We start from the raw sequence: 20,111 nt of genomic DNA, 5'->3' as shown, positions 1-20,111 counted from the left end.
AATTAGTCATACATATACAACAGGGAAAACAATAAAAATCCAAAATGCTACCATCAAAAAAATATCAGAATCAATATTTTGGTGAACATTCTATAAATCTCTCATTTCATTCATTCATTCACTCACTCATTTCACAAACTTTCTAAGTACCTATGTGGCAGGAATATGTTTTGTGTGTTTAGCATTGAATAGAACAAACTAGTCCTTACTCAATGTAACTTACATTTTAGCAGGAAGGGGAGAACAGGATGGACATCATATATACCAACTGACATCATATATACCATGCATTCATTATAATTCAGATGGTAAAAAGAGTTTCAAATTAAAACAAATGAGAAAAGGTAAGAGAGTGATTGGGATTGCCAATTTATGTAGGTTGGTCAGGAAAGTCTTCTATGAAGAAGTGACTTTGAGTAGAGACATAAAGGAAATATGGAATAAAACAAATGGATATCAGGCAAAAGAAAGTTCTCGGAAGAGGAAATAACAAATGCAAAAACTCAGGTGAGAATGTACAGAACATATCTGAGGAATAGCGAAGACGCCAAGGTGACTAGAGATCTTTGAACAAGGCAACAAGGGTGTAAAAGATGAGCTCAGAAGTAACCAAAAAGTAAATAATATTGGGCTTGGAGATGATCATATAGACTTTAGCTTTTATTCCAATTAATAAACCAACTCATTGGAGGGTTTTGAGAGAGAAGAGACATATCTATGGCTTTATATTTATTTTTTATTATGAAAATATTCAAATGTATTCAAAAGTAGAGAGTAACTATATCTTAGAAGTGTTATTCTAGCTAATGTGTGAAAAATAAACTATATGGTAGTACATATAAGATCTCGGCAGGAGATAAAATTCACCAAAAATGGTTCATATGAATGTTAATGGAGGCATCACTTACAGAAGTATGACCAATGTTAAGCAAATGAATAAGGAATGTTGAGGACTCAGAGACCCTGAACTAAAGGGGCAATGGAGACAACCTATAACATAATCAAGAAAGACTGGAACTATGGCAGAGAGGCTGCTTTACTTGAGTCGACTACAGCCACATTATGCACAGACTAGGGAAGAAATGTTATCATTGCTTCCACTTTTTGACTTTCTGCTTATAAATTCCATTGGCTGGACCCAGCCAAGAGGAAATCAGAAAGGGAGCTAGATGGTGCAATTCCAGAAGATTCAATCTCACAAGGAACTGAACAGGATAGAGAATAGTGAAAAATGAACAATGGAGAAGCAAATTAAAATAACCAACACTACTTAAGAAGAAAGTTTGGAAGCAGATACACTTGTTAGTAGGTATTACAATAGTCTAGATGATGAGGATGCCAGCTTATCCCAAGGTTGTAGAAATAAATATATTCAGGACATATTTTAAAGGCCGAATATTGTACAATGGACTTGATGTGTTAAGTGAAAGAAAAAAAAAAGAGGCTTCAATAAGGGCATTAGGGTAATATGCATATATGACTTCATGTATTAGGATGGATGTTTGGATGGATGAATAAATGAATGGAGATTTAAATAGAGAGAGATTGAGATAAGAGAGAGGGAGAGAAAGAAAGGTTTTATTAAGAAATGAATCTTAATAAGTAAGCAAGGTGTATTTTGATAAACATCATTACTTTGAATTCTACTTGATTTCCTTTCATTCCTCTAGATCTAGGATCTTTCTGAAATGCCCTTTACTTTTCTCCATGCTTGGCAAACAAGTATTTATCCTTATTGATTCAATTTAAGGAAGATCCCTTGTTGTATTTCTTTACCACGTAACACTTGGCTAAGCATATTTTCCTGTTTTCTAGAGCAATTTTCTCTTATCTTTATTAGTAGTCATCTTTATTAATAGAACATTTAGTTATAGTTTGATAGCTACATCCCTTTTTCTTAGTAAGTTATAACACCTTTCAGTTCAGGATTCTATTTATTTTCCTAAAACAGCGCCTCTAAAGTAGTATAAACATGATAAATGTCTGTTGCATCGATTAATTAAATGTACTCTCCTGATGTTAGAAATATTAATTTTAACTCATATTTCTACAGAGAAAGAAATCATTAATTTTTACAACTGATGTCATCTTGTTTTAAAGCTTCTATTCCCATTGATGGGAGAATAATTTATACTTAATAGTTAGAAACAATAGGAAATTAGAAAACAATTATATAGTTCATAACTATGACAATTCAGGAAACTGAGAGATTAAAGTTTTTATTAAGGCTGTCTCATTCCTCTCAAGGGGTCTCTATCCAATCTTCCTTCTCCCTAAGATGTTATCTGTTGAAAGAGGATGCTTACGTGTCTTTATAATGGTGGAGAAGCTTCTCTTTCATACATGTCTCCTGGGTCCTCATGGACTCTTGATTTTCAAATATACAGTACAGTATTATTAACTATAGTCACCATGCTGGACCTTACACCCTCAGCACTTATTTATTTTATAACTGGAAATTTGTACTGTTTGACCACCTTCACCAGTTTTGGCCACCCATTCTCACCCCTTGCCTCTGGCAACCAGCAATCTGTTCTTTGTATCTATGAGTTCAGGGTATTTTAGATTCCACATGTAAGTGAGATCATGTAGTATTTGTCTTTGTCTGTCTTTCTTACTTATTTAAATCACTTAGCACAATGTCCTCAAGGTCCAGTCATATTGTTGCTCAAATGACAGAGTTTCCTTCTTTTTTTTTTTTTAAGGCTGAATAACATTTCATTGTGTGTTTGTGTGTGTGTGTGTGTGTGTGTGTGTGTGTGTGTGTGTGTGTATGTGTGTATACCACTTTTTCTTTATTCATGAATCGATGGACACTTAAGTTGCTTCCATGTCTTGGTTACTGTAAATAATGCTGCAAAAAACTATGGGTACAGATATCTTTTTGAGTTAGTGTTTATATTTCCTTTGGATAAATACCCAGAAGTGAAATCGGTGGATACCACATTAAACAATAATAAATAAATAAGTAAATAAATGCACTTACATATATAATATACACATATATTATATATACACATATTATATATATATTATATATGTGTGTGTGTATATATATATGTGTGTGTATATATATATATGTGTGTATATACACACACACACACACACAAACATACACACACACACAGTAGAATGATTAATTTAGCTCCTTGCAATGACTCTCAACTGTTGTGCAAGTCCAGGAGGGTTTTATGTAAAGAATGAAAGAAGAATGGATTGTTTAATGATTCTTGATTTGAAAAAGTCAACCCATTGAAAACTAGGCTGTTGGATAATAATATATTAGGCTTCTCAACAGAGCTTAATATATTCTAGTTAACTGTACTAGACAATAATAATTATATGCTCTATTATAATATAAATAGTATTATAAATTATTTCAGTTAGAAACCGATACATTACCTTTTGCATATCCCAAGTGTCTGGCATATGGTTTGACAAATTACAATTATTTCAATGTCCTTAGTATTAAGATTAATAAGCTTATATTTTCTTTCATCCCTGAAGTTTGTTCAGTTAAGATGTTTGAACAACTCATTTCATACCCAAACTTTAGAAACTCTACAGACAGAGTGTATGCCCAGTGGAATTAGCTTCACTTGGGAGAATTATTTTAATCCCTTATTGACTTGCAAGATGCATCCACCTTGATGTTTTCACAGGAACTTATTTCATTGATGATGATCAAAAGAGGTATGTTAGGCTTTGATCAGAGTAAATCTAAAGAAAGCTGGAAATCTGCAAATATGCAGTGATTAAAATTCTTTCTCCATCTTCTCTTAGTGAAATGAGAGAAGAGAAATACTGACTGATATCTTATAATTAGTGTGAAAGAAATTAAAAGGTTTTTATTTAAAAAGATCATCGAAATTGGACTAAAACAAAACAAAAATTTATTACGCAGTTTACATTATTGATGAAATCAGGGAATCTAGTTTTCTAAATAGTAATGAATGCAGTCTCTTCAATTATTTTCCTGGAGATTTGTGTCAGAGAACTTCCAGGAGCATCATTTGCTTCTTACCATCAGAATTAATGTCTCTGAGATAAAATATGGGCGAAGCAAACAAAAAATTCCCAACCTTTCTTGTAGCATGAGATGCTCTTTATAGGCTTAAGGTAGTTACTTCTTCTAGATATGGTGCATAGGCCACTTGCAGATATGACCCTCTCAAGGAAGGTACACTTGAGAATAACACATGCGCTTAGCCCACTGCACTTGTTAGCTATGGTTAGTGTGTGGGTGTTATCTCTTAGTTCAGAGAAATTTCTTGTAGGAAAAATATACAGAAATGAAGGATCACATTGAATATGAAAATTAAATTTTATTATTTTAGGAATATTCTACTTATCACAAGATGGTTTGAATTCAGATTCTGATTTGAGGACCCCATTTGGCTATAATATAGTTCTTTAATTTCAGGCAATAGTTATTGAGATAATTCTATAAAATATTAGCAAAATTATTCAACTAATAACAATTAAATGTTTTTACAATTAGATGTTTGTTTTCTTTAGAATATTGATATTTTGAGTTTTGGTAGCTAGCAGACATAAGAGTTCTGCAAAAAAAAAAAAAGAAAAGATGATCTAGAAAGTTAGTATAAATTACAACTTAGGAAATTGTCCAAGCCAGGAAAGATCTATAGTAAATATTAGGCAGTTAGGAACATGCTAAATATCTTTGGAAAAGAAGGGAGAGTTTTGAAAAGTAAGCAGCAAGGCAAATTCAAATATCTATTAATATTTTTATTCTAAGAAAAGATATATTTGTTGCTGTGTCAACAATTATTTATCAAACACTATGATCATGTTCTCAGGTATAATATCTCTGGAGATAAATACTGGGCCTTCAGTATCTCTCTATCATGCAGACTATAACACAAACATAGTCCAATGCATATTTAAAAAGTTGAAAGTTGTTACTACATGAAACTCAAAAGCTAAGAATGCCTTCATTTAATTTAGTGCTACAGATTAAGTAAATCTCTCTTTCATAAGTCTCATAATGTCCTCAAATAGTGCAGATGTGCCTTTTGTATTCTTCTCAATTTGAATCTCTATCTATTCCTCATTGAAATGGCAAAGATGGCTCACCAATCAATATGATCTGCGTTTCTCAACCAGAAGTGTTTTTGGGAACAAGCTAAAGGAAGTATAAACACAAATAACAGTCTGTCTGATGAATTTGCACACATTTGAACATGTTCTTTTCCAATTATCTTCTTGTAAAATAAGATTACAAATAACAGAATTTTATAAAAGTATACTTCTCCAGATTTTACCTTTATTATTATTACTAAAATTCAAATAAATACAGTTAATATTTAGAAATGAGACAGCTACATATAAAACCATGGAAGCAAGATAAAAGTAGTCTACTAGTGCCTGCTAACTGTAAGCAATACAGTACTATATCATCAGTTAAAGAAATCACATATCAAGTCCAAGTCCTAAGAATATTGTCAATGGTTCAGATATTTCAGGAAAAAAGATAAATTTGGAAATATTGTATTTTCCAAATAGTCTGTATTTTCCAAAATAGTTTGAATCAGGTTAAACAGAAGTAGCTTAGAATAGAAGTACAGGTAAAGAAATACCTTAAAGCATCAATAAAAAATAGAAAGTATAAGTCAAGTACAGGAAGAACAATCGTAATGGGAAAGAATAAGTTCAGATTTAAATGTGTAAGCTTGAATTGTCAGTGGAACATCTAAGTTTAATTTGTCTTGGTTAAAAGTCAAATCATCTTATCATAAGGTTCAAGATCCCAATAATCCATGTAATAGAAATTTGCTATTGAGGATGACTAGAAATAAGGATGTTATCATCTGGATATGGGATAAATCATTTAGAAATATAGATATTTGGTTGGTTGTTAAATAAAGATAGTTCTGAAAGACTATAAATATTTATGAAGATGATTAATTTATGACAGTAATTTGAGATGTGATATTGACTATATTTCTGCATATACATTGTATATTTTTCAGACTTCAATACTAAATACATTATTTCAAATAAATTAATAGATATTACGATCATAATAAATGATCAACCACTTAAATAATTATGGAGAAATTCCTAGGATCCTGTAACCCTGTTAGTGGTGCCCAATAAAAGTTGCTAGATTTTTCCCCCTAATTTCTATAAGTTTATGACTTAGCATGATTAATAAGCCGTTAAGTGACTACACAGATGGCAATTGATTAAAGTCTGATATAACTGATAAAACAAATTTTGCCAACTATGGCCTGAAAAATTAGGTAAGTCTTCATGGAAGTAAAAGAACTTAAACTGGACTCTGAAAATTGGGCATATTTTAATGGAAGCCTCAGGGGAAAAAACATTTACAGATATTACCTTTTAAAAAATGCATGATCTATTCAGATGAGAAGAAAGAAATCAGAAGAGCTAAACTCTGAAATACAGAATAATGTGCACTAGCATGTTGTTCAAAGTGACTGAATAGCTAATATGAAGTTGTATTATAGAATTTTTGGCATGCTGATCTAAAGATGTAGAATAACATTTTGCAAACTGTAAGAATCTAGTGCATAGTTTTGATTATAGCCTAGATAAATTAACAAAGGTGTCCTATGGGATGAGAAGAAGGATGGGCTTAAGTAGAATAGATTAGTGATGAGAGAGACTACAGGTATCCAGGACCTATGACAGCACCTGGCACAAAATTGGTGCTGACTAAATATTTGGTGAATGAATGAATGAATGAATGAATGCAAGTAACAGAGCCTACCTGGGATACTTAGAAAAATTTTCAGGGTGAAGGTGATGTTCAGGCAAGGCACAGGATCATTTATTTCAGTTTTAGAAATACTGAGTTTTCAAACTACCTATATAACTGGAAACTCATGTTAAATAAATAAAAGCTAATCATAAATTATAGCAGCATAAAACTCATTTCACTTTTCACTAATAAGAACCATCATGTGTGGTAATTTTATGAGCTCTACTTGTTTTATGTCACTCTTCTCTATTTGTACTGTCAACTGAGTCAATTACGTTTCATCTTAAAGCAATCAAATATTTCTGTATTCAGAATAAAATTAATGAACCTGCTCCTTATTTAATAGATGGTTTCTTTTTGTTTTTTCTTTTCCAAATACTTGAGCAGGAAGCATTCAGCTGTATTTGATGTAAGGTTTTGCTTGTCAGTAATTTGTGTTTTGCTTTTGAAATGACAGCACTTAAAGACAACATAGAAAGTTTTATTATATCTACTATTCTCATTTATTTAAAAATAGAAGTAATGTCCTCAAAAAATTTAGCCAGAAGAGTGGTTATACCAATAAAAAGGACTAAAAGATATTTAAAATGTCATGATTCTATCCTTTGCCAAGATTCTTTTTAACTGATCTTAATGGGCCTGTAAGTGTAATATGAAGATCTATCTACTTGTATTGATGAGTTTCTTTCAGGCTCCAGACTGATTTTCTGGCTACAGTTGAGTTATTTTCTCCAGGCCCAGCAGATACTCAAATAATAACTGATGAAACGCTGTGAGCATTGGTGAACCATCTAACTTACCTTGCCAAGTTTCCAGCCTACTTTCTCATCTTCCTCTATGTCTTTGAAAATCTATCTGAAAGGGAGGAGATATATAGAAAACCTCTCTAGGCATGAGACAGTTTATGTTCCCTTCGCAAAGCAGTACAGTCTTACGTATGAGTTCACCATTCACTGTATTGCTACTAAGTTTTACGATAACTAAACCCTCTCCTTTCACCAGCACGTTACACTGATGTTAAGCAGGCTTATGGTTTATTTAGCATTGAGTGTAAGACAATGGACTGTCTCATAAACCACTTAATAAAAATACCTGAAAATATTTTATTAGTATCAGACTTATTTATAAGATGAAATAAAAATCATTTTTTTCTGTAGCTTACAGCATATGATATTTTATAATTTATCTTACTCATTTGATCAAGCAGAAAACTTGAACTATGTATGAAACTGGCACTTGTCCTCTAAGGACTGTCACTTCTCATAGGACTCAATTTTGTTTTATAGATCCAAATTCTGTGAGCTGATTTATTTTAGCACAACACCCAGTAGAAAAATGAAACTAAGATATTATGCTATATATAAAGTATATGAAATTTTGTCACATTCTTAAAAATGTGAGAATGTTTTCATAACCTTGATAGCCCAAGGATATAGTATTATAAGATGTAATACTTGATTTGGTCCAAGTAAGTTTAAATTTATCTTTCTTTAAGTGTTAATTCAATATTACATTTCATTTTTCCAATGAACTTCCTGACCAGATAATAGGTATAGATGTGTGTTCTATGCTCTGTGCCAATTCTGTTAGTTACTTTGCCTTTCAAATTATGTCTTTATTCATGCAGTATTACTCTTAGTTAAGAAATAACTTACAATATAGATATTTTCTTATTCATAGGTATGCTGCTATAATATTTGCTTGCTACTATTGCTTTAAGATATTTTAAGGTTATAATGCAAATTTTTATAATGTAAATATTTTCTGACTTTTAATACAAAACTAAAGCTGTATACTCTTTATGTATTGAGTAAGTTGTGCAGCACAAATAAATCCATGCCTTTGATTTTGTTTTCTTATGATAAGAAAAAGATTTATTTACAATGTTAAGAGAGTATCTGTACATGCAAGTGAGTACAGAGAATCATGACAAGGATTCTAGCCAAGAGAGTATCTTCTTTGACACGTTAAGGTAAATTATACAGAAAGGAGACAATTTTTTTAATGATATGGAAATTTCTTTTCTTTTCTGGAGTTTGGAAAAACACTGCAAAATTCAGCTACTTGAATAATGCATTCCATGTTTGTGAAGCAATACTTTCAGAGTCATGATTTTCAATTTATTACAAGCATTTGAAATAAATTCACACAAATACTTGGAAACAAGTTTGAGGAGTGTCTAAGTGTGAACACACAAGATTAAAACACTCTTCAATATTTTGCTAAATGTGGCTAATTTTAAAAATGTGGTTCAATTCCTCAAAAGATCAACAAGCAAATTCTTTGTATTTTAATAATAAATGTAACAGTTATTTCTAAGAACTATTGTTTCAATAATTACATTTCTTTTTATTGTTTTTTAATTAAAGCAAAGTTAGTGATAAAACCAATGGGACTTTAAGAACAATACGTAAAAAAGAAATAATGTTTTAATGCACACAATTGCAGAGAACTTATTTATTCTAGTCAATTTCTGCCATTTCTGGCAACTGGAAGGCTCTATCAAAGTTACTGTTGAGAGTTCTAGCTATTAATGGATAAATTATCTTGATTTTCATATTAGTCAATGCTGGTATCATACAGAGGGTTTATATAAGTTTCTTGATTATGTTCTATTCTACAGCTACAGGTTTAACCTATAACTCTGGTCATTATTTAGTTACAAAGAAAACCTACCAAGATAACAAGGAACTAGGGCATATTTGCAAAGTGATTGCCTAGCTGACATGGAACCAAGCATTAACCTCATAATTTATGTAATGTTAATTTTTAATATATCCTTCACTACCCTTCATATTGAGTCTCAAGATATTTTTATGTCTGATATATCTTCTAGATGACAAAATAGTCTGAACATTATTGGTTTGTAGATGGTGGAAACTTTTCTTGAGGTTTAATATACCATTAATTTATAAGTATGTAGACAATTATTAGTTAAATTATAAGAACATACTAACAGTGAAGATATTGAGGAACTTCAATATATACTTTTTTATAAAAAATATATACTTTTTTGTATATATATACTTTTTTGTAAACTGCATAATACTATAATTATCCTTGATTGGGAAGGGTATTGATATGTAGTATCCTAAGAACAAAATCTAATTTGTAGACAATTATTGTACATATATTTGTACATAAACATGAGTATTTTTTTTCTATGTTGTATACAATTGCTAAAACATATTGACATGTTTTCTAAGTCTGACAAAAAAAGAGCCATCACAATAATTTCGGTTTCATTAAGAACTGAAGAATTTAAGAAACACAATTCTCCTTTTCTAGATAGGGGCAATATTTCTGTTAACCTTGAATCATTACATGAAATCTAAAGATAGTACAAGTTTCAAAGGCAGCTTAACCATTTTATTATTCTGACTTTGAGTCTGACTTTGGGATGGATGAAATAATAATCCTAAAAAGTGTTATCAGAGGAGATGAAATACAGACCCAAGTCATAGCCTCCATAAGAAAGAAATAATTGCAAGTAAAAATTTATAAAACAGGCAATAATAAGTAACAATGCTTATGAAGAATACATTTTCTTTCAAAATGAAGAATTTAGTCAAATGATTAGGAGTATGACAAAGTTAAGAAATTTTATACATTGTTTTGTTAATAAAATGGAATATATTATTTAAGTATAGAATACCTCGGTCATTTTATAGAAAGACAAATTTTAATTTTATTTTGTATATCCCCCATGCCATACTTTGAAATAAATAATTTATAATATTTTTAATTATGCATATATCTACGAACATTGAGAAATTAATTTCCTTTAAAATATTACTTGAAATTATTATAATCCTAAGCACTTAGAGTTGACTGGCTTCTGACACTTTGTTTTTATAGAATTTCTTAAATTTTCTTTTAAAATTACTTATTGTTCATAAAAATGTTGAAATAACCCTTATATATCTTTGCGTGTATGTGTTTAGGATACATATTTAGCTATTCAAATAGATGATAAAATCAATGTTTTTAGCTTTAGTTTTATCATGAATGTCTATATTATGTTATTAAAGTTTTTAAACTGTAACATTTTCCTTAAGAAATAATGAACGATGTTTTATCTTGTATGTATATTTTGATTTCTCTGTAGTCTTTTGTGTTAATAGCATAATTTAATCTGAATGACCTTTATCTTTCAACCACAAAGAAAACTAGAAACTGGAAAACAAGTCCTGTCTAAATCATTTTTTCCCCAAGAACACACATTTTATTTCATTTTAACAAATTTTATCATATAAACTAACATTTAAAACATGTTACATATTATGTTCATCTATATCCATTATATATATGTGAAACTAGAAACATAGAAATATTTTCATGACCAATGTTAGTCACTTTTTCTTACTTAGAAATCAAAAAATTATTCAAGAATTACCATAAATTAATTTAATGTTAGTCTATTTCTTTAAAGTTGTCCAAAGAAATAAAAATTACAATGTAAGCTAACACAATAAGTTTTCTTGACATGTAGCACTGCAAGAATTCACAAGATTAAATCTTTATAAAAGACATAATTTATTGAAATTTTATTTAAGCAATCTTATATTTTGGTATTCCTAAACTATAAAACTAATTATTGCTTTCTGGACCCATACCACTAGTGTACAGGAGTTTAAAATATTAGAAATGAAAATTAAGTCTTATATTTATTAAAATATTGTGCCAGAGTTATTTGTGTATGATGATAAAATCAAGAAAGCATAGAGTTCATTTTAAGCTAAAACTAATCAACCCTAAGTGGTCAAAAGAGTCATCTAAATATCATGAATAGTATATGAACTCTTTTTAATGTAAATGACCCTCTGTACTCATATGCCAAGATTTAAAGATGTTTACAACTATGTCATAAATCTACTTATTTAAAACCTAAGCCATTACCCAAACTCCCAGTTAAACATTTTGATTCTGAGTTATAGTTTTCTAAGGAAAAATAGAAGAGAAATACATATCTTTGGAATTTTTCCTTTAGGTTTTCCTCTTTTATCTGGAATTTGTAAACTGTTGGAATTTGGAACATCTGGATAAGATGTTCCTAGAGTGTACACCTGACAATAGTTTTTTATGATCAAGTAATTCCAAATTTTCCTATACAAGGTGAAAAAGGCTGAGAAGAACAAAGAAAAGAAGAATTGATGAGAGATAATTCCAGACATGTACAAAGCTATCACTGTAAAGGCTAATTACTTTTTAAGGAAAGGGAAAGGCTTAGATTTAAGAAAAATGTATTTTGACATGCAAATGACCAAGAGTCATATTAAAATACCTCTCTCAGGTTTTCAGGGTTGTTTGTTTAAGTTTATAAAGACCACTGGGACATTGTTAAAATAGATATCTTTTTGGTGGTTAAAAATAAAAAATTACTGAAAGTGTAAAACAGTAATCCTTTTTAAAAAATTCCACTAGTGGTCTCTTATCCTATTCCATACCATTTTTTTTTCTATTTATTTTTTCTTATTTAGTGTTCAGAATAAAAGTAGGTAGAAAGGCAACTAAGGTTTAGTATACAAGAAGGGAAACTTATCTTGGAGCTTAATTAAACATCTTCTCTTCTATATTCCAAAGTATCTGATAATTGTAATACACTCCTATTCAATCTCAGAGTTATTCTGTTATCTTTCCCACATCTTATATATAATATCTTATATGTGTTTATATTCTTTCTGGCACCTCCAACAGTAATTTATGTATTATAATGGCTAAATAAGCTTAATTAAGGTTAGAATTATAGCGTTAAAATTAATTAATTAATTATACATTGCCATTATATATTAATTTACTCATTCAATAAACATTAGTGTATGGATGTGGTACAGTTTCTTACCAATGTAGGAGAAAAAGTCAGTGAGTCAATGTTACATTTTCTTTATTAATTTACTTATTAATTTTCTAAATCTATGTAACAGATTTAACTGTCACTCAAAATGACACATTGGTTGATTAAGAAAGAATGTGATGTTAAAAGATTGAGGAAAATGAGAATATAAAGAGCAACAGAGGAAGAAGAAAATGAAACATACTTAAGATGTGTTCAAAGAAATGTACGCAGAAAATTTTGTGGGGATGAAAACCCGGTGCGGCAGAGACATAACATAGCTTAAAAGTGCCTGTTGCACTCCATTGTTCTCTCAGGTTTGGGAATTTTGGTATAAAATTTAGTTTCACTACTGGAGACTATTATTTTGCCTTGTTTTCATTCTTACTGACATATTTTTCTAATCTGATTAAACTATTTAAAGCACTTAAACTATACCTAGAACATCTTAGAATATACAAATATTTATAATAGGCTTGTGATGAGCTAATTTGTTGAAGGGTACTTTTCAATTTTCCTCACCAGACATGTTTATGGCCAACATAGGCAACTATATTTGATTTATAAACGGGTTTCATAAAATGAAAGAAAATGGAAAAAAGAGATCTCTTGCAATTAGTTCCTTTATATTCTGTATAGTAAAATGATAAACAATATTGAATCAAAAACAACATTCATTCTGTTTCTCTTAAAAGGCATGTATTTTACTTATATTTACTTGTCAATGTAATTAATTCTTACTATTTCCTGCATACCTCTCAACATAGGGGTAATATCATAAACATTAAGCTTCTCATTTTAACTATTGACATGTTTATTCCTATGAAAGCATTATTAATAATGACTGTATATTATTTACAGATATTGGCAGACCTAGAAAACCATGCATTATTTAAGAATGATCTGGAATGTCAAAAGCTGATTCTGGAAGCAATGAAATATCATCTGTTACCGGAAAGAAGAACTTTAATGCAAAGTCCAAGAACTAAACCCAGAAAATCTACAGTTGGAACTCTGTATGCTGTAGGAGGAATGGATAACAACAAAGGTATATGATTCTAGATCTATATATAACATATACCCAATATCATATCATGGCACAATTTTAACATTGGAATCTGTATAATATCAACAAACTTCACATAAACTTAGTTTTATCCATTAAAATTTTAAGATTAAGGAAACAACTAAAAACACACCTCTTTCAGTATGTAGTTGCTACTTCAGTTTCTTATTCATCTTTAAATCCTTTATCTTTTGTGCTTTATGTATAAATTTTATATGAAATGAAAAAGGGATTTAAAACACTTTCTTAGAAAACACAGGCCAAGTAATTTGTTGGATATATTGAGAACGATATTCTCATTCTGAGTAAAGGAAGTGTAATGAGCCAGGTATTTTCTTGATGAGTGTAGTATTAAAAGAGAATTTCTGCTTTTGAGAAGTTAAGAATATCATACAGAAGCTAGACAAATAAATAGACAATTATAAATGAGTGTAAAAACTGTGGCATTTATAATTTACAAATTTAATTATTTTATAAAATTTTCCCTTCAAAAGAGTGAATGTTTTGTTAAAAAATTGAACACTTACATGTGAAGGTTTTGTTCTTACTATTTTTAGTGGAATAACTCCATTAACATTTGTCCTCTTCAGCCTTTATGTGGGTCTTAATTTTCTTGAACAAGTACACAAGACAAATATATTTGTGTATAATTAGTGATATCACTGTCTATAATGTATTTAATGCTCATGTGAAAAATGCAGTTGGGAACAATAGAATGTGATCACATTTTCAACCCCTACTAAGGGAGTTTGTTTTGAAAGAATCGGAAAGAAGCAACAAAACTTACCTCAATCTCTGTGAAGTAAGATTCCAAATAGCAGCTAATAATTTATATAATTAGAAAACAATTTATATAATCAATAGAAAATGACACATTCCCATTTCGGTCTCGATGCCTTTCACTAGTTTAATGTTTTGAAAAATCTAACTTCTATTTACTGGGATGTTGATTTCTAGTATTCATCACATTGAATGAGCACTAGAGTATTAACATATTTAAAAAAGCATAACTATGAGTTTAAAAGGGGTCAATAACATGTTGCTTTAAGAACTAGAAAAATCTCTCTCTCTCCCTCCCTCCCTCCTTCCCTGCCTCCCCTTCTCCTCCATTCCTCTCTCTTTAATATGTGTTATTAATTTAAGAGAACATGTCAGAAGTTTTCAAAGAAAAGAGTGGTTAATGACCCTCTTTTTTAGAGTGGTAAAACAGAATATCGAATACAAATCTAACCAAAAAGTAGTTAAAAAATTAAACTAAAATGCCAAAGAATTTTTTTTCAAGCTAAGAAAACAAACCTGTTAACCTGTATCCATGTTGTCCCCATGAGAGTGACAAATACTTAATAACATGCATCACCTGACATCATTAGCCATCTCTTGGAGTAGAAGCATACAAAGTTTATTGTAACATTGTAATATCTTCATTTTACTTGTAAAAGTGAATACCTTGATTTCTTGTGACTATCAATAAATTTGTTTATCTAAGTCTCAGGTTTCATAAATGGGTAATGGTTTTATACATGTTTATCAAATTTTAAGGACAAATGAGTGGAATTTGTTTTTAAAGAACACAGTATGCTACAGAAAAAGTGCCCATACAAGAGCAAAGTATTTGTAAATCTACACATAACGTTTTTTAAATAAAAAAATAATCGAAAAAATTTATTGAATCTGGTCATCTTGCGACTAGGACTGAAAAAATAATAAATTAACACTGGTACAAAAGTCACTGTACTATTAAAGAACCAAAAGGCATGACTAATTTGACTTTAGTTACAATTGTTATAGCACAAAAGAACATGAGAACATGTAGTCTATTGAGTTAAACTGTTTGCCAGCATTTTAATTTCTCTAATCTTACAATCTTTTGAGACAAAAGAGATTTTTTTTAATGTAGTTTGTTAGGAATTATGGATCTCTTTTATTTTGGAATTGAATAATACTAACAATTTAGTTATTGTTACACTTTCCAGTAAGGTAGAGGCTTAAAAGAATGTGATAAAATAGGAGGTTTCAAAAGATAATCCTGATTAAATCAGAAATAAAACAGAAAAAAATTATTCGAAGGAATCTTTAGAAATTCTTAGCATATACTTAGCCCTATAAGAATTGGATATTAAATTTATCCCATAAACTTAGATAAAAATCTAACACTTTATAACAAACTATAAAAGAACCTATTTTTCTTGGTAAGCAAAAATTTCTAGAAATCCAATGCTTCAAGTATTTAAAGAGCAACTAGGACATTTTCAAGGTACTCTCTTGAAATTGCATTGTGCTTTTACTGCTTACAGAGTGTTTTCTCCACCTTATTAACTTGTGTTATCTCTAAATGGGCACTAAGATTTTATCTTAAAATTGTCTTTTCTTGAAAAGCATTGAGGCAAAGGGAATGAAAATGTAAAAGAAAAAAAGAAAATATAAATTATCAAAAATATGGAATTAATTTTGCATCAGTAATTTGAAGAATAATACAATACGATACCATATGATGTACAATACTCAGTGTAGTTTTTTGAAATTATTTGCATGTTTATATTATGCCTTAGAATGGGCTATGTAAACATTCCTTGGATTTCTCTTCAGCTCCATGATAACTGGGATTCAGATGTTATCTCATGGGATTGATAAACCATGCATACAATTCTTGCATATTTTCTGTAGATATTATGAAAATTCAGAGCACTATTCTCTCTCTTTTTGCCTTTTCTTCTCATATTTAAATCTTTGGAAGATTTGTAAATAGAAGATTGCTGTTACCTAAATAATTTTCACAATAGGACCCTTCAAATAGAAAATATATTAAGAACGTATGATATTTGTCCTCCGTAACTGATCATTTAGAAATGATAAAACTGTTTCATCAATGACATATATTTTAAATACCTACTTCCAAGCACTATCATATACAAAATTTCATTTACTCTGTACAACAAGCTTGTGTTGAGAGTATATTCTTGATCATTTTGACAGAAGTTAAAAAAATGTTTTTTTAATTTCTAACATTAATAAATAGTTAAGGAAGAGTTTTAATCTAGTTATCTGTATAATTCCAAAATTTGTGTTATTTCTTATACCCTTTTGCCCACATTTAACCTATTACTGATATGTGCTGAGAGACTTTCTAAATGCCAGCACAAAAGCTTGACACACTATAAATTCTTAATATATGATTTTTAAGATTTAGCTGAACTTTATAACTAGCTCTCTAACATAGTGCGTGAACAAAAAATCCCAAGCCAGTTAATAAAACTTATTTTTTGATTTAAGGAGAAAGAAGTAATATAAAAAAGTAGGTAATTGAAAAAATTAAATGTGCTCTATTATATTTACTTTTCTTTCATGTTTGTAAATTAATTTTACGTACACAGAATTATAAATATTTTAACTATTTATCCGTAATTTAAAATTATCTATTTGATCAATTTCTGATGAGCTTTTTTAAATGACATATCAAAATGAAATATAATAGACATTGCATTAAAATTCAGCCTATATTTTAAAATTTTATTTTCAAATTAGGTATAAAAAACTATTAGTTTAGTATTTTTAAATGTCCCAGAAATATATATGCTTAAATTTTCAGAAAATTTATGTACACAAATACAAATTTATAAGGTCACATTCAATAGATTCCTTTTAAAATAAAGTCTTATTACAAATGTTCTGAAATACTCATTTTTTCCATTTAATTTTTATGCATATATTATTTCCTCAAACAACAAATTATGCATGTGAAAAAAGCTACTTTTAAATATGAAATATAAAATTCTGATTTTTCTGTGATCGAGTATTTCTAGGCTTAAATACATGGCATAATTATTAAATAAAAGTTCTATAATTAACACAAGGTTATTATATTTCTTACTATCAAAAACACTATTAATCTTCTCAAATATACCTTACCAGCATTATTTTCATCTAATATGGCTTTAAACTTTAGTCACCAGAATTATTCAGCCCTCCATAGCTAATAAGTTATCAGAGACTGTCTAATTTACATCAGCATTTCCACTACTTCACGTGAAATTTTATCACCTACGCCTGTAGGCCTGGGATAATGCATGTGTTTTTCAAACGGATTTACTTTTTCTTACAACTCATAAATAAGCTAGGTAAAGATCTCCCTACTTCCAGTCTCCCTCCAATACCACCCATTCAGCTCACTTCTGCCAAATCAATTTATTACCACCTTGAGAGTGATCATTAAAACAAACAAGTAAATAAAATAATAAAGTTAAAACCTTCTTGAGATTGTCATCCTTCAGCTAGAACCCAAAATCCTTCACTCGTGCAATGCAACATCTGTCCTTTTCCACCTACCATTCCAAATTTAACTGGCAGTATTTTTCCTGTTTTGCATCTATCACAAATGTCTGGAAATGATAACTCTAATCTTTATCAAATTGCATGACTCACTTCCTCAGATTTGAAGCCCTACGTAAGTTGCAGTACTCCCCATGCACATACATTGTCATGAGATTCAGAGTCTTTCTCCTTCTGTGGCCCTGTTTTGCTTGTCTAACCCTACGGTAGTATTCTCCCACTCTTGGCTTCTCAGTTATCCTTACTTGTACCACTTCTATAATATCTTGTATAAAATGCTTGCCACTTTTATTACACCGATCCAGTTATATTGAAAACATAATATTTTTAATCATTCTCATTTTCCCAAAGTATTATAACATTTTTGAATGTATAAAAATGTTAAAAGAATCATATGGGGTACATCCATCCATGTATTTGCTAGATTTTATAGTTAATATTATGCTACATTTACTTTATCACATATTTATCCATCTTTCATTCCTCTACTCATATATCAAATTTTGTAATGCATTTACAAGTTGTAGGTATAGATATTCCTTATCCTAAACACATATTATTGACTAATTTTAAAATTATTTGGAGCTTTTAAGCAAAATTAACATAGAGTGAAGTGCTTAAATCATAAGTGTACCTTTAAATGGGTTTTGGAACACATATATATATATGTATATATATATACATATATATACACACACATATATATACACAAATATCTAACAAGATAGATATATATATATTCAAATATCTAACAATATATATATATATACAAATATCTAACAATATATATATATACACAAATATATACAAATACAGATATATATACAAATATCTAACTATATATATATATATATATATATATATATTCAAATATCTAACAAGATAGAGAACATTACCATATCCCCAGAAAGTTCCCTCATTTCCCTTACTAGTCAGTCCCCAGCTCCCACATCTCCAAAGACAGCTTCTCTGAAGTTTTTCCAGCTTAAAGTAGCTTGGCCTATTCTTGGACTCCATTTGAATGGACTCACACATTCCATACACTTTTACCTAAGATTTCTGTCAATCGGTATAATATTTTGGTGATTCATCCATGGTATTGTGTATATCAATAGTTCATTCTTTTTTTAATTGCTTAATAGTAATCTGTGTATCCATTTTCCTGTTGGTGGACACCTGGGATAGTACCAGTTTTAGCTGTTGTAAATAAAGCTTTTGTGAACCATCAAGTACAAGTATTTTTTGTAGCTACTACACATTTATGTTTAAAAGGCAAATAAGCAGCAGACACAAGACTTGCAAAAAAGTAAAATTATGCAAAATTATGATTAAATCACAAAAATGTGTCATTTTTACTATGGCTAATCATTACTAAATCTATTTATCTTTTTTGCAATTTTTGTTCTAATAGTAATAACATCTCACATGTTGGAATAATGACCTAGGATTTGGGGCATCTTTTATGCATATGAAATATTCTTTGATATACCAAATTATAGGATGCATTTTTACTTAATGTAAAACTTTTAAAAAATTTGTATGTTAGTTATGTTTCGTACTCAGGTAGTCTTGATGCCTGACTTTTAAAGAATTCTTTTAAGAGCATGCAGCCTTAATGTGGTCTAGAAATACTAATGTACACTTGTAGATAATGATCTGTTCACACAATGATATACCCACTGAGAGATGATTTAATTGCAAGAGAAAATTCATGAATAAATACCAAAGAGGATAAGCACATTTAATTTACTCTATTACACTGGAGGCATATTAATTATACATACTACTCAAGGAATCCAGCCATACCTGCTGAGGGACAGAGAAGAATTTTAACGGCGAGGGTGATGCCAATCTGAAATCCTCGGGAGTAAGCAAGAGATGGGAGAACTGAGAATGCTGATGCCTCAGAACATCCCAGTGTCTGTGTCCCGTGGGGGGTATAGTTGTATTTTCATTACTTATTTTATTTTATATAAAAGGAAATTATATAAAAAAATTCCAAACCAAAAATACATTTCCATACTAGATTTAAACTTTTGAAAATATAGCTATATGTGCATGTGCATTTTTATCTCAGTCCAGGTTAATGTGCATTTATTAGACGTATAAGGGATTTTTTTAAATTAATTATTTCAGGA

The 20,111-nt window shown here is 29.7% G+C and overlaps 1 protein-coding gene across 2 annotated transcripts in view; it reads left to right on the top strand.

Annotated features, from left to right (window-relative positions):
* The window catches only part of KLHL1 (kelch like family member 1), a 273,818-nt gene that overhangs the window by 184,755 nt on the left and 68,952 nt on the right, over positions 1-20,111 (top strand). For both annotated transcript variants that reach the window (XM_039886823.1, XM_039886824.1), the window contains one exon: positions 13,443-13,629. In XM_039886823.1, coding sequence (XP_039742757.1) covers positions 13,443-13,629 — 187 coding nt within the window. The remainder of the gene's footprint in view (positions 1-13,442; positions 13,630-20,111) is intronic.

Source organism: Pteropus medius, unplaced genomic scaffold, assembly GCF_902729225.1.
Source record: "Pteropus medius unplaced genomic scaffold, Ma_sr-lr_union100, whole genome shotgun sequence".
Lineage (NCBI taxonomy): Eukaryota > Metazoa > Chordata > Mammalia > Chiroptera > Pteropodidae > Pteropus > Pteropus medius.
The sequence above is the reverse complement of the archived record's forward strand: the minus strand, read 5'-3'. Positions and strand labels throughout refer to the sequence as shown.